General features: G+C 42.6%; 1 protein-coding gene across 1 annotated transcript in view; it reads left to right on the top strand.

Moving 5' to 3' along the window:
* The first annotated feature begins 5,631 nt into the window (after window positions 1-5,631).
* slc25a26 (solute carrier family 25 member 26) overlaps window positions 5,632-15,910 on the top strand; it is a 71,409-nt gene continuing 61,130 nt past the window's right edge. The window contains exons 1-3 of the mRNA XM_086168733.1: window positions 5,632-5,771; window positions 6,926-7,082; window positions 10,755-10,873. Of these exons, the coding sequence (XP_086024859.1) occupies window positions 5,739-5,771; window positions 6,926-7,082; window positions 10,755-10,873 (309 nt within the window). The 5' untranslated portion in view covers window positions 5,632-5,738. The remainder of the gene's footprint in view (window positions 5,772-6,925; window positions 7,083-10,754; window positions 10,874-15,910) is intronic.

The raw sequence follows: 15,910 nt of genomic DNA, 5'->3' as shown, positions 1-15,910 counted from the left end.
GCCTCCGAAGCGCGGCGATGAAGAAGGCCCGGAGATGTCGGTTATTACGGTTAAACCTCATGACTGCTCGCGTTTCTCTCCCTGCCCGTCTCGCGGCTTAATCCTCCGCGCTTTGCCCTTCGCTTTTTTCAAAGACAGCCCGCGGGCTAGAATTGCCCTTTGCTGACTCGCGGCTGACAGTGAATAAGTTTCCCTCTCGTCCGCTCACTTTTATCTCTGAGATCATCCGCCGAGTGGGTCGAGATCAATGGCGCTCCCTGCAAATCTGCGCTGACTCCGCCAGCTCCTCATTGACCTTACACCGGGCTGACACGACGCTCCCGCGCTCGTAAGGTTCGCGTTCGTCCGCGCGGATGAAATCCCCTCACACGCTCGTGTCGGCGATGCTCTGTTATTCGAGGGGAAATATCAGGCGGGGCTCCATCAAGGCCTGCGGTTGTTAAAAATTACACAGATGTTTTTATTAAAGCGAAGGCCTTGGAAATTCATCGTGGTTTCATGGTCGTAGAGCGTTCCGTTCGGCGCTGAAGCCAAAGGAGGAGGTGTGAGAGTCTAGATTTGATGGAAAGCTCAGCTTCGCTGTCCGGCTGCGCTTCCACCGCTCAAACATCAGATGGCGGTTTTACACAAACACCACAGAGTTGACGTTACACAGAAAACTTCATCAACCGGTAGGGGAGTTAAACCAGATGGCCGAGGCATCGACCAGGAGACGAGGGACCGGTGGTGAAATACAGCAAGAAGGTCCCCGCTTGGATTCAGAGGCCTTTCTGTTTTCCCAGTCTTTGGTTTCCTCTCATCGTCCGAAAACATGCATCAAGTTAACTGGAAAAAACTAGTGAATGAATGACTTTTAGCTTGTATATATGACGTTGTGATGGAGCGGCAACCAGTCCAGGTTGTACCCCAGCTCTCACCCGATGACAGCTGTAATCCAGCATCCCCTGCAACCCTGAATAGGATAACCGGCAGACAATGGATGGATAGATGGTTTATGTGAATGAGAGGTTGAACAGTCGCGTGTCTCTGTATGACATGCGAATAAGAGTGTGAATTTTATATGTCTCCGTATGACATGCGAATGAGAGGGTGAATATTGCATGTTTCTATATGAGAGGGTGAATTTTGTACGCTTACATGACATGCAACTAAGAGGGTGAATGTTGCATGTTTCTATATGAGAGGGTGATTGTTGTAAGCTAATCTGACATGTGAATGAGAGGGTGAATATTGCATGTTTCTATTCAAGAGGGTGAAAGTTGTATGCTTACATGATATGCAAATGAGAGGGTGAATGTTGTCTGTCTCTATATGACACGCGAATGAGAGGATGAATGTTGCATGTTTCTATATGAGAGGTTGAATGTTGTATGTCTATATATGACATGCAAATGAGAGCGTGAATATTGCATGTTTCTATATGAGAGGGTGAATGTTGTTTGTATTTATATGAGAGGGTGAATGTTGTATGCTTACATGACATGCAAATGAGAGGGTGAATGTTGCATGTCTCTATATGACACACAAATGAGAGGGGGAATGTTATATCTATTTATATGAGAGGGTGAATGTTGTTTGTCTCCATATGACATGCAAATGAAGGGTGAATGTTGTATGTATTTATATGAGAGGGTGAACATTGTATGCTTATCTGACATGCAAATGAGAGGAAAATGTTTTATGTCCCTATATGACATGCGAATGAGAGGATGAATATTGCATGTTTCCGTATGAGAGGGCGAATGTTGTATGTCTCTATACGACATGCAAATGAGGGGGTGAATGTTGTACGTCTCTTTACGTGAGGGTGAATGTTATATTTCTCTCTATGTGGCCCTGTGATTGGCTGTGACTGGGATTGGCTCCAGCCCCTCTGCAGCCCTGAGTGCTGCATGAGCGGTAAGGATAATGAATGAATGAGTGTTTCTGACATGTAATTTTCCAAACCTAGGAATATCTGATGATTTATATTGAAACTGAAAAAGGATTTTCCGGATGTCGCTGTTATTTTAACACCCGCCCCCACCGTTGTCGTTACCAGTCTCGGCGCGCAAATTTTGTCGGACATTTTATGAAATTCTTTGAGCGTTTTGAGATTGCTGCTAGTCTATTGAGACTTAAAGGAAGACAGCATTTAGAGCTGAAGTGACAAGAATCCCAATAACTCTAGACGTCCTGTGACAGTTTGATGAATGGCCCTACAAGACAGAACGGGCAGCATTCTGGACAACAACTATTGACAACAACCAAAAAGAGAAAATAAAAATCTATCTCAGGTATGGCACAGATTTAATTCCCTGCATTGACTGATTTGATATAAGAGCTGAAGGGCAAGGCCATTGAGCATAGTGGCACTCACAAAATGAATAATCATGAGTAAAAAAATAAAAGAGACCTAAGATTACAGGGGCCAAGGAGACAATCCTTACACTTCCAGTGAAAGGCTCGGAAATCTATCTTGTGAAGTGCAACATCAAGACAATAAAGGGGTGAGAAGCAGAGTGTAAGCGATGCTTTATTGCTTTTCCTCGGGCCTAATACAGATCAGGACAGTTGAGACAGCAGTTCCGTCCAGATCCAGCTGAGGCTCGCATCCAATGGGATCCCTCCGAGACCCGCTTCAACAAGATGGATGATGGGCACCGAGCTTCAAACTGAATGCACTCAGCCCAGACATCATTGGGTCCGGGCTGAATAAAGAGGTGGTGGCCCCTTGTCTGCTCTTCCCTAATAGGAGACGTTGCCTGGCTGACAGTAGCCCATAAATAACCTAGTCGGCATGTCATTGGAAAAGAACACACTCACCTGAGCTCACTCACTCAGCGGCATCACGAGGGAAATACGAGGCGCAAGAATATGAGGTTCCGCAGAAACAGGGCTGCAGGCAGGTCACATACGGAGTTTTTCTTTCTTAAATTTTAGAATCAACTTTTTCTATATTCACATCACCGATCATTTTTTCCCTTTACGGGCTAAATCAATCACTTCCTGTCTCCAATCACACCAGTTTAGGCCCAGGTGTTCTTTAATATTCTGTCAGATGTTTGAAGGATATGCTGAAGTCTTGGCAAATATGACTTGTTTTTCATGTTCACTGTGTGTCAAGCGGTGACGATAAATCCAAATCTCTCATTGAACAAATTGACACAATTTGGCTGAACGGACCCAATTTCCCACCAGAAAATAAGTATTTCAAAAGTTGTGTGCTTACATTACTTTAACCAGACATGAATGCAGCATTTTTAAAAAAAAAAACCATTTAATTTGTATAATTTTGTAGAAACATTCTTCACTGTGTCGTTACTCCTGCACCATTTTGATCTATTTATTGCCATTGTGTTGTCATTTCATACAGCAGTTTGTCAGCTTAGTTAATCCAGCTATTTATTGGCTTAAAAACCTAAAGTAACTTAAAATGGTGTGCAGGTGCAGAGCAGTAATGTAAAGTTGTTGACATTTGTATTTATTGACTTTTGATGGAGCTGGGCAGCCAGTTTCCATCAGTCATACTAAGCTATCTAGCTGTAAACAGGTGTGTCGATCTGTAATGCAGAAAACAGATAAGTTATTATTATGATTAAACTTATTATCATGGTTACTATTAATACAACTTATAAAATAATAACAATAACAAATTATAATAACAACAGCAAGCACAATAATATTATAACCACAATATTATTATTAATAATAATACTGATGATGATGATTATTATTATTGATAGTGTTGGCTGTTTTTGTTATCAACATAATCACATTATTATCATGATTATAATGTTGTCACTATGGTTATATTGTAACTTTTTATTTATTTGATTTTTTTTTTTTTTTTACTTTTTCCCTTCTTTTGATGGGAATCATGACAAAGGGTAAATTGATGTGAATGTGCATTAAAGTGTCCATGGAATGAATACCAGAAATGCACATTGCATGAAATGACAGAATTTCAATTTAACTAAATAGGCCCTGGGCGTGATCCACGCGGTAAATACTGCATGCACCTCTGCGGTCGTACAAAATGTCTTTCCGTAAATAACTCCTAATCAAAACGCTCCAGTCCTCAGCTGATTCCGGTCCTCGGTCTCTGCCTCTTTGGCTCGTCAGACGTGAGAACAAATGCTTCTGGGGAATTCAAACCCAGGTTTCTCATTATCCACCTTTTCATCAGTGAAGAGGAGAAACAGGACTCACCCATTATGGATGTTCTGTGGATCTGATAATAATGAGGACCCAGATAAGAAGAAGGTGGTGAAGCCACAAGCAAGTCTCAATCCCTTTACAGCCCAGTATGCCAACAGGCAGCAAAGTCACACAAAAGGGCACGGCCAAACTCAGTACTTTGTTCCGTTACTGTTGCGACGAAGGAATTAATCAAAGAGACACAAGGCCACTCGGCGAAGACGCTGTCACAGACAGTTAGGTCATTTAGACAAATTGTAGCTTGCTCGTTAGCCAGCAGTAACAGTGATGTTGTGATCCATCATCCCGGTTTTAACGGCATAGCAGCTCATAACTGACAGGATGATTGTCTTACTGCGGGGGACGTTAAAATGATGATTTTCCATTCATTATGTAAAATATTAGATTGATCGCCAATGGGAAAACAGCAGAAATGCAGCCAGGTTTGCCATGCATTTGACACATTGACAGATGTATACATAGATGTACATATGTATATATGTATTGATAGATGTACATATAAATAGGTAGATATCCCTATATAGATATCCCTATATATCTATATCCCTATATATATATATTTATGTATATTTATGTAGTATATAGTATATGTAGTATATATATATATATATATATATATATATATATACATACATGTGGGGTCAACTATAGGGTCAATTACCTTTAAAATGTTCATATAACTAAATAGAAGAGCTAGTTTACTAAAATGCAGATAACTCCAACATTGACATTAGAAAAATGAATAAACAATATTCAAAAACAAAAAAAAAATATTTGTAAGTGTTTCCATGTGTTGAAAGACTTTCTTTGTGGTATAGCATAAAATATTTTTCCAAAGCTATAAAAGGGTCTATAAACTATTAAAAATGTAGAGTATTTATACAAGAAAATACAACACATATGGGAAAAAAAAATACAGCAAATACAGGTAAATATTTTGACAATCCATGAGAAAATTAAGTATTCATCGGAAAACTGCAAATTCCCATTTTCAAAAGTATGTATGTGAACATTTTGAACATTTAGATGCATTGCATTCATTATTGGAAATCTATGTAAATACTGTAAATATGTTGCTGATTATATAAAAGATAGATAGATAGATAGATAGATAGATAGATAGATAGATAGATAGATAGATAGATAGATAGATAGATAGACAGATAGAACTCAAAGGAATAATACAGTACCATAATTATTTGATTTTTTTACAAGCACACAATAATAATCATTTGAGCATTTATAATGATATTATTTTTATTGATATAAATAATTTTAATTATTTGTAATATATTCAATTTGTGTTTGATGTATAATTACTCCCACTTTATAAATGGACAGATGCCGCGCTCGTTCCCTTCAAGTAAATGATTCGTCAGATTCAGTCAGCTGACCACGATGGACGGTGTCGTCACACGCGGAAGTAAATTTTCCAAGATGGCTGCGTCCTTGACAGGCATGTTTCGATTCCTCCTTAGAGTCAAACACGCTCGGTTTTGACGAATTTTCGTGCTTTGCTGACGCAGAAAGGGAAAAACATGGAGAGCCGAGAGTTCGTCGCGTCCCTTGTGGTAAATAAGGCTCTTCTTACACTCAGTTAAGACAGCTTTAATGGTGTCAACTTCTTTACTTTATCTGCAAGTTCTACTATGGTTTGCTATGCTCACCTTAAAGACGTGTTGTGGTTTAGTTATTTGCTGTAATTAGACACGGAAGGGTCATGTATAGGGAAGAAACACAGCTGTCCTTATTTTCGAATTAAGAATTGAAAGACTGCCTGGAGCGTTAATGTCCAGAGAACATACTCAATGTGTTTCAGGTATTGAAATTACATCAATATGTATACAATCGACTCTAAACTTTTCCTAAACTGTTGTGCAAGGTAGTTGTCCAGTCAGCTGTAAGATTAAAATATACAGTAATGTCATTGTTAACTTGGTTAGATAGGTACAGTGGTTGTTGTTTGACAATACCACAAAGATTTAAAAAAGGCAATTTACATTTCATATCAGTCCGATATAACTGACATATCTTAGGTCTGTCTTCCAATTTTTTTAATCTAGACTTTGACATATAAATAGACACAGAACATTGTCACGTCATCATTTCCATATCAGGGTTAATAAAGATTTTTGCAAATGTAACAATCTCTTATTTCTCTTAGTATGTTCACAAATGTATTTGCAGCATAATGACAACTTCCAGAATTAGAACTTTTATTCAGCAAAATCAGATAGAAATTTGCAAAAAAAAAAAAAAAAAAAAAAAAATTGCAGGATTGTGCTCTTCTTGAAAGTTAGGAGATACTTCCATAAACAAGCAAAGAAGTAAACAAGAAGTTTTTGTGTAATAATGGAAATTGTATATACAGTAGTAAGGTCAGTGCTTTTGATGAGTGTGTGAACATTTACATCCATTGTTTACATTTGGGACATGTTAATGTATTTGTATTATTATTTGTGGGCGGCAGCTGTAGTCAGAGGTTTGGCAGTTCATAGTACCTCATGTATATAATTTTTTTGGAATAACTTTATAACAAACCATTTTTTTTCTCCCATTATTTAACATGATGTGAAACAATCACCCAACATTCCATGCAATTAGAGTTTTTTTTTTTTTTGCCTATGTATATTTTCTCTTGCAACAATATCTGCTGTGTCTTTCTCCCATTGTGTCACAGAATGTGTAATTCTCTGCCATGTCTTCCATGTGCTGTATTGCCCAGGGAGGAGGAGTTGCAGGAATGTGTGTGGATCTCACTCTCTTCCCACTGGACACTATTAAGACCCGACTGCAGAGTCAGCAAGGTTTCTACAAGGCCGGAGGCTTCAGGGGCATCTACGCCGGGGTCCCATCTGCTGCTGTTGGCTCATTTCCCAACGGTATGACAGTCGTTGTGATCGCGAGAAATGCATCATGCTCCAATGATGGCTGAAAGATCCCCATTGTTTGCTGACGAAGCTGCGCTGCTGAAATCATAGACTTTTGCACGTCTGTTTAAAGAGATAAAAACCGTATCCTGAACTGAATTCAACTGTAAACAAATGCTTTTGCATTCAGACACACACTGCACACTGGATTTATTACATTATACATTGTTTATTTTCTTTTTTGGGATCTAAATGTTACCCAATGTTGTCCTCGATCGGGATTCAGACAAAGAGTGGTTCAGAAGGCACTCATGTCAGCAATGTTGGGTAGCAAGGTTTGATGGGCACGATCCAAAAAGGCACCTTAGGACTGACACCCTGTGGGCTGACCACATGTGATGGAAGGTGTCAAGGTTAAATATGAAGGCAAATCATAGATGAAGCGTGTTGAGATAAAGACCTTTTCATGCAAACCACCAATGTCTTCAACTGATTCTTTGGACTTACAATTTCAGAAGAAGAATAGGGTCAGGTGATGGAATAGTACTGGCTAAAATTACTTTCTACATATGGAATTGTCTCCAACTACTGGTGAGTCACACTTACCATCCTCCAAAGGATGTTTTTGGTGTTGTCAGGAGGCTCCAGTCTGTTATTGAATCTCAGAATTGTGATGAAACAAGCCACTTTTGATCTGGTTGTCGAATAGTTGAGCCGAAGAAGAAAAAGAAGAGGCCATGATTTTTTGCAGGAAAAGGATGGCATAATACCATTGACTTGAAGATAGTTGCTACATATAAACAAGTTCAAAAGTCACTTGCATGAGGAAAACTGACCATTGACCATAGTGCCAGTATTCTTGTTGAAATCCTGTCACAGCAATTGGACTTGAATTTCTTCAATTGAAGGCGTTTCACCCCTCATCACTGAGCGTAAACCCAGCATCCCTGCACAAGAAACTGAAGAAGCCTCTCGCTTAATAAACGCATGACGCGCCAGTAAAAGGATGACAGCAGAGAGAGAGCGCGGATGGCATTTTTGGTTTGCTGCCGTGGATAGTTTTTTTCATAAATAGAAGGACTCAAATAGACATTGAGTATTTTTCTTAAAAGTAACCTTCAACCCGACGTCGTTTTTTCAGAGTTCAAAATGTTTTGTCGCACGCAGAAATGTAATTTCGTTTTGCCTGCAGGTGTTCATTGCAACACATTTTATTTATACATTTTAAGTATATATTGTCACATTCACGGTGTAGAAACGTGATTCCCTGTACAGTGAAATTCCCACTGTGCTGTCCGCAGTGCGTTGGGATACACAGCATAAAGGCAAAAAAAAATATATATATAACGTCATATGCCGTGTTTTAAATTTCAAAAGGGTCTTGTGACTCTCAGTGTCTTCTCTTTGAGCGGTAAAGGTTGCCGACCCCTGTCCTATCAGAGGTCAGGTTGTGTATATAGACGGGGAGCAGAGAGAAACAGAGATACAGGCTATGTCTGCTTTTCTTCCAACAGGACTCCGATTTCTTGGTTATAGTGAGTGCCTTTTACACAAAGGAGTAAACAATACGCGTGCTGAGAAGTACAGCGCTGCACACGAAACAGGTGACTGTACAGATAAAGGTAGAATGTGGAACGGTACCTATCCTCAAGGCCGTTGCAGGACCTTTAGGGCATCAATAGGAATGTGTCTCAGAGAGAAGTGGAATAGTACAGGGAAATCTCAAAAAATAGAATGGTAACAAAAACAGGTAGAGGAAAATCTAGAGCGATGGAGGTATGCCCAGGAAAGGAGAGGTGCGAAGGTTAGTCGCAGAATACAGGGTACCGTAATTTCCGGACTATTGAGCGCACCTCAATATAAGCCGCACCGGCTAGCCGATCGCTATCTCGGGCTTCCTCCTGCGCACTAAAACCGCACTAAAAGTCGTCTTCTTCGGTGTCGGAGTTGAACGGACTCAGAATTTCTCGGTCGTTTCATCGGTCCGATGTGACGAGAATAAATGTTTTAGCGGCGTGAAGCTTGTTAGCCCCCCCCCCCCCCCCCCAAAAGTCCATATATTAGCCGCAGCGTTGTTTACGTGAAAAAAGTCGCTGCTTATTGTCCGGAAATTACGGTATATGTGTGTGGAGATCAAGAGGTTGGAGGATTTTAAGTTCTTGGGGTCAACAGAGCAACGGAGAATGTGGAAAAGAGGTGAAGAGACGGGTTCAAGCAGGTTGGATTGGATGGAGAAAAGCGTCAGGGCGATAGAAGACTGTCAACTAGAATGAAAGGAAAGGTAGACAAGACAGTGGTGAGACCAGCGATGCTGTATGGACTGACAATGACGAAAAGACAGGAGGCAGAGCTGGAGGTCGCGAAGATGAAGACGTTGAGGTTCTTTTTGGGAGTGACCAGGATGGATAGGATCAGGGAATGAGTCCATCAGAGGAACAGCACATGTTAGATGTTTTGAAGAGAAGGTCAGAGAAGCCAGACTAAGATGGTTGGATCATGTACAGAGGAGGGATAGTGAATATATTGGTAGACGGATGCTGGCATTGGAGGTCTAGAGGAAGAAGAGTTTTCGGACGTCGTGAGAGAGGAGGATACGGAGAAAAGGGTTAGATGGAGAAGGTTGATTTGCTGTGGCGACCCCTGAAGGGAAAAGCTGAAAGAAGAGAAAATGATCTAACAATGGCTGTCTTCAAAATTTGAGATTCATAATAAAAACCCACAGGGGCCTCGTCTCCACTGTGGGTTTTGTCCGATAATGGAATAGTCAAGTGCATAAACAGATAATGAAAAAAATGCAGGAACAATTTTTGGCACGGCGTAAAGTTTCGCCACACCCCATTTGGAGTTTTGGCCGAGGATACTGTAAATAAACCTGAAATTCATCAATTCTTTTACTGCCACGCCAGAGAGCTGTTTTCTTCTGTTGCTCAGAGTACATTTCCATCACCTGGTAGTTCAGTGTGAAGTCGGCCGTGCTGACTCGTCAGCATTTTTTTACGAGACATTTTAAACCGCGGGGAGAAAAAAAAAAATGCAGAGTTCAAAGGGGAAATGTTGACAAAGTGACCTTTGCAGGATTGTTTGAAAAGAGGAATTCTGTCAAGGGGGGAAATTCTCAGCCAACAATCCCCAAACAGGGGAGCTGTTATTAGCGGGAACTGTTTATAAGCTCGGCGGATCGGAATAGAAGTCAGTGTTTCCTTCAGCTGCGTTGTGAAATTCATAGCGCGGCTGGCTCAGGGGCCGAGGTGCCCGTCTGGTTCATTTCCTGGTGTCTCCAGAGACCGTGTCATAAAGTCCATGAGCAAAATGAGGGGCGTTAAAGTGCCTTGCATGGCAACCTCTGCCACTGGCGCATGAGCGCATGGCGCTAGCGTCACCGTAAAGTGCTGTAAGTACAGCTGACGTGGAAAAGTGCAGCCCGTTTACCATTTATTATATAATGAATTTTTACAAGCGGGAGTTAAAACTGAAATTTCTCCTCATGAAACGCGCATAACTTTAATGGCTTTTTCTCCCCTGTTGCACACACACACAGACACAAACACACACACACACACACACACACACACACACGTGCGCGCACACTGGGATTCTCCCCCTGCCGGTGGTAGTGAGGGTTATTAATTGCATTGTGCTGGTTGACTAATGGGCCTTAATGTCTGCGGTTCTGCTTGGTTACAGCCGCTGCTTTCTTCGTCACCTACGACTGCGTGAAGTCCCTGCACGGTGCCGGTAGAGGACAAGCAGCGGCGCACGTGGCGCCCGTCACTCACATGCTGGCCGCCTCCTCGGGTGAAATCGTAAGTTCGCCGTTTTCTTCCTCGCTTCCGCAATTCGGGCCCGGATGGTTCCGCCGCCACTGTGTCCTTACAAGGCCGGCCGCCGGGTGCACTTGCTCTCCTTCCCCCGTTGTTTCTTTCCCACCACCGCAAGTCCCAAATGAACACCATCGGCATGCCTCTTAACATTATTGCCTTCTAAACCTCACAACGCGGCATGTGGGAAGGGTTGGGGGTGGGGGGGGGCAAGTATGCGGTTTTGGATGGAGGCCCTCGGGTCCAGCTGGGTGAGTTAAGGAAGCTTCCTAGCATTTCCCCCCTCCAGCTGGGTAAATAAGATCTCCCTGACTCATCTACTTTCCCAGCTCTCGCTCCCAGACTCTTGCCAGTTTAGCCGGAGGTGGGGCGGGCCGGGGGAGAGGGATCCGGGCGCCGAACCAACACGGAAAAGTGCAATTTCCTCCGCCCGCCGTTCCTTCCAGCGGACCACAGAGTCCGAACCACATGGGGTATTCGTATCGGCGTGAAGGGTTGCGGAGGCAGGGGGTTCGGGAACAGAGAGGTTCCCCCCGCTATGCCAACATGCTCTCTGTGAAATACCAGGTTTTCAGTATTCATGGCTTTTTGGATGGATGCCATTTACCCGGGTTTTGCATGTTTATGAGATGTGTGCGCGTTCGGTCTCGTTGCCCATCTGCTTTTTTTTTTTTCTTTTACTTTCGCAAATTGAAAACGACGTTCCTTTCATTATCGCCGAGCATCCATATTTATCCGGCCGGTGTTGGCGCGGAGCGTAGCGCTTCAACTTTCTTTCAACTCGACTAGTGCGAAAGGTGAAGCCGAGGTCGCGATTACCTCCGACCCCTTCTCCCTGCTGTTTCAGATTTGAGCACATCAAACGCGGAAAGCCTCCGAGCTCGCTGAGCGGCTCGGCGGCGGCGGTATCTCCCCGCATCCTGGCAACGGGATAGGTCTTGTTCAAAGCGAGTAATCTTCAGGCTTAGCCCCTGAAAGGGCCTGCCATATTGCGGCGTTGCGTGTGAGGCCGAACCATCTGCTCCGTGATGAAATCACCGCCACGAATGATTTCGCTTTTCCTTGGTCTTGGCTAATCATTTGAAATTAAAAGTAATTGCTCCGAAGGTCCTCCGCGAGCGGTGCCACCCCACTTAATTTGGGTCAGGACGATTAAACGGATCTCCCGAGATTTCGTTAAAACGGATCGGTCGAGGGACGGCGCGTTCGGCGGGAGGTCATTTGATATTTAATGGAAAGCAAAAAAAAAAACAACCAACCCCGCTTTTCACAACTTTGGTTGTACAATACAAGCAGAAATCACACCTTAATTAGACACTCGGTCTATGAAGCATCCCAGATATTCAATGGGAATTACGTTTTTTTTCAGTCATTCAGTAAATTCAGTGGAACCTCTGCTTTCGAATCGAATTCATTCTTTGCTTCAGTTTGCGAACCAAGTCCATTTTTCCCATCGAAATCAATTTAAATCTCATTGATCTGTTCTTCAGCCACCAAATAAAAACATACTGCACTCTTTTGAAACTTTTTTTAATGGGTTTATTTATGGCCAAATTACAGACAGGAATTAAAGATAGCTTTAAATATTGCAGTGTTTCTGTTCTCTCTCCGACTGCTAGCACTCGGCATTTCCTTCACGAAATCATCAAAAGTAAAGCCTTCTCCCATATTAGCCCCTCGCTAACACCGTCTCCAGTAAGCTGTCTTTTATTTATCCAAACTAATAATAATTTTTCTACTTCTTCGAAAACTTAAGCTCTTTCCTTCGTTAACGTTTAGCCACATCAGTGCATCTTTGTCCTTCAGGATTGTACGGATTGTTGACGAGATCTGTAAACCATGAACATCACTTTCACGTTTAGCTATAATTCCTTCTTCAGATTAACTGTAATTCCTAACACCACTAGCTCTCCTACCTTTTTTTTTGGGAGCCATAATTCGGGCTAACTTACTTAAAAAAAGCACAGAAAAAGCGTCGTAACAGTAGAACAAAATGATGAACAAAGTAAACAATGCAGAGTATTGCGCACGACTTATGCTACACGACAACGCCACGGCACAGAAAGCCCGCCGGTTTGTTTGTCTATTTGTTTGTGTGTGGGAATAGAAGAGTGAAAAAAATCTGCAAAAATAAAGATAATTTATTCCTCATATAGTACAAAATGTTGTTTATTCTCGCGTGAGGTTTCGAGCAAACATAGACTCTTCTTCAGATGCTCACCAGAGAAATGTGCTACCAAACACGCTATTGTGGTTTTTAAAAGGATCACGTGATGGATTTCCTCCCCTTTTTTGCGCCTCTTGTCAGATATATCACGTGATGTTAACATTTTAACATTATTGCATTATCGTCATCATCTTTCAATACCAGAACCTAGAAACGGACACAGATATGGAAAGTAGAACATTCTTCATCAAAGAGTTTCAGCGTACAATGTAAAATATCGAGTGTATACATGGGAGGAAGAATAAGACAAACAGATTAAAATAATACAGACTGATAACATGGTATGGACTTTTTTTGTGTGTTCATGCACCGAGGCTTGTTTGCAGCTCGATTCAAAATTTGAATTGTGTCGTTCGTGTATATGGACGTTCGTAAGCCGAGGTTCTACTGCAAACCACTTATCCTGCACTCGTGCGCAGCTGTCTATCCCAACTGTAATTTTGGGTTTGCCAGTTTGACACAAATAGAGATGTGCAACCATTCACCCTTTTTTTTTTTACATGTCTGGGCATTTCAGGGTGTCCTGGATGTTTTGGGACTGTAGGAGGAAGCCGGAGAATCGGGCAGAAGCCCACGGAGACACGGGGAGCAACGTGAATTCATTTGACTGAAATCTTAAGGCGAACATGAAAACGAGCGACAAAACAGGGATTTTGTCACGAATGAAACGCAACGCGCAAACCCGACACCTTCAGACGCTCGGAACCGATGAGACAGACGTGCTTCTACTGGCTCGAGGTTTCAGTGCAGAAAAAATTCGCGATTGTAACAGCGCTCCGGGTATTTTGGTGTCAACAATTACGTGGTGTTTTCGTTTTTTTTTTTTAATTTGCGTTGAGTTTCTTCCACCTGTCTGTGGGAAGAATTCTAGCCTTTTTTTTTTTTTTTTTTTTTTTTTTTTTTTTTAATGCCTGCTTTTCTCGCCAGCCGGCTGCAGGCTGGCACCGCCACACAGGAAACCCAGAGAGAAAGCAAGCTGTTACTCGGGGGGGGAAACACACTTCGGGCTTGATCATCTGAAGATCGTCTTCATGCGCCTGCATGGGTGGAGGAAGTTTAACCATAGGCGCGCCGTCTCTATCGCGAATGCTTTCCTCACTGTTTCGACGTCTAGCAGGGCGTAAACACGACGGACCGCAAGAGAAAAGTCGGGGATCCAAAGAGCCGCCCAGGGGTGAGGAAGACGAGTGAAATCCCCGCGCCGGGAGTGTCGCGGCGTTTGTGTGACCGCACAGTGGGGGGGACGCGCCCATAAAAAATGTGTAAGATGATGGTGTCTGTCAGGCTCTAGCAGGCTGTTATCCAGCCATTAGATCAGATTTATCTTCATTCCCATTCGCCCGACGTCTGCCCTGAAAGCTCATTTGTCAAATCCAGGCGTCGGGCTTCTCTCGCACCTCCTCCCCGCCTTCCGCCCCCGTCCGTCGCCGCACATCTGTGGGAGGATGTACTGGAAAATCCAGTGTGACATGACAAGATGGGGGGGGGGGGGGGGGGGGGGGGGGGGGTTGAGGAGGCGACGGCGAGAGGGTGGAGATTTTTTGGTGAAGAAACTGGCAGCCGCTTGAGCTTGGCACTGAGAAATAATCCGTGCGTCGCCTTCAAGCAGCACCGCGCTCCGTGATTTATTGGCCGCGGTTTCAAAAGTTTGGGGACACGCGGTGTCCTCATCCCTCCCCCTCTTTCTTCACGACCTTTCCCCGTCACTCTCCTCCCTGCTTCTTGGTTAGCCGCGCCGCTCTGATGAAACGACTCGGGGGAAAGTTGCGGGAATCGCCCATTGGTGGGTCTTGCCTTTCAGAGGGAGGGATTTAGGGCAATTTTTAGACGACAATTATAGTTTTATTGTTGTTTTCTTTTATTTGTTTGCAGGGTTGTGACGGCAGATCATCAGCGCAAAACATTTGTGTTTCATTGTCGACGCCTTTTTCGTGTAAAGCGTGGAAACCGTATCAATTTATGTAAAACATCATCTCATTTTTGTTCTGCAGCACAAAGATTGCAAATGAGAGGTCTTGTCATCGTCCAACATGTCTACGCTCTTTATTTATCGCTAATTTGCTTTATCACGCTTTCCTTCATTAACTTAATGCCTGCCCTCAAGATTGCTGGAAAATCCCCCGTGAGTAAACTACCTTTAAAATACTTCAAAATCATCAATATATTCCTTTCAGCGCTGACAGGATTTCAAAAAAAGTTGATGCCGCCGCCTTAGCTTAATACACTTTTTTAAAGTTTGGCGTCTGCCTCCAGTGTGATTTTGCAGCCGATCTTGGGGTTCATGCAGTGATATGAATTTATCGCTATATTGCCAAGCTCTACCATTCAGCAAAGGTTGTCTAGTCTTTTTCATTTAATATACGGGAGCTGTTAATTTGCCAACATGCCTTTATGAAGGAGGTCCTATTTGGTACCAGCGTGACCTCCGTGACCCCGGGGGCTGTCAGTCAAATCAGAAGTGACATTTGGAAACCGCTCTTAACGCTCCAATTTTTTTAATTTTTTAATTTATATATATATATATATATATATATACCGCTCTTAACGCTCCAATTTTTTTTAATTTTTATATATATATATATATATATATTAAAAAAAATTGGAGCGTTAAGAACGGTTTCCAAATGTATATATACATATATATATTTTTTTTTTTTTTACATCATGTTGCCATTATTATTGCACTCAGTGACTTGTTTACCAATTTACTTGAATGGCAGAGTCCTGGGTTTTCTCATTTAGCCACCGGCTCCCATCGTGGCATGCAGGTTGAGTCCAGCGGGCGACTCCCATTT

Source organism: Fistularia commersonii, chromosome 21, assembly GCF_037954325.1.
Source record: "Fistularia commersonii isolate RoL2024-O1a breed Wild chromosome 21, RoL_Fcom_v1.0, whole genome shotgun sequence".
In the NCBI taxonomy this organism is placed as follows: Eukaryota; Metazoa; Chordata; class Actinopteri; order Syngnathiformes; family Fistulariidae; genus Fistularia; species Fistularia commersonii.
This window is presented reverse-complemented; position numbering and strand designations above follow the sequence as displayed.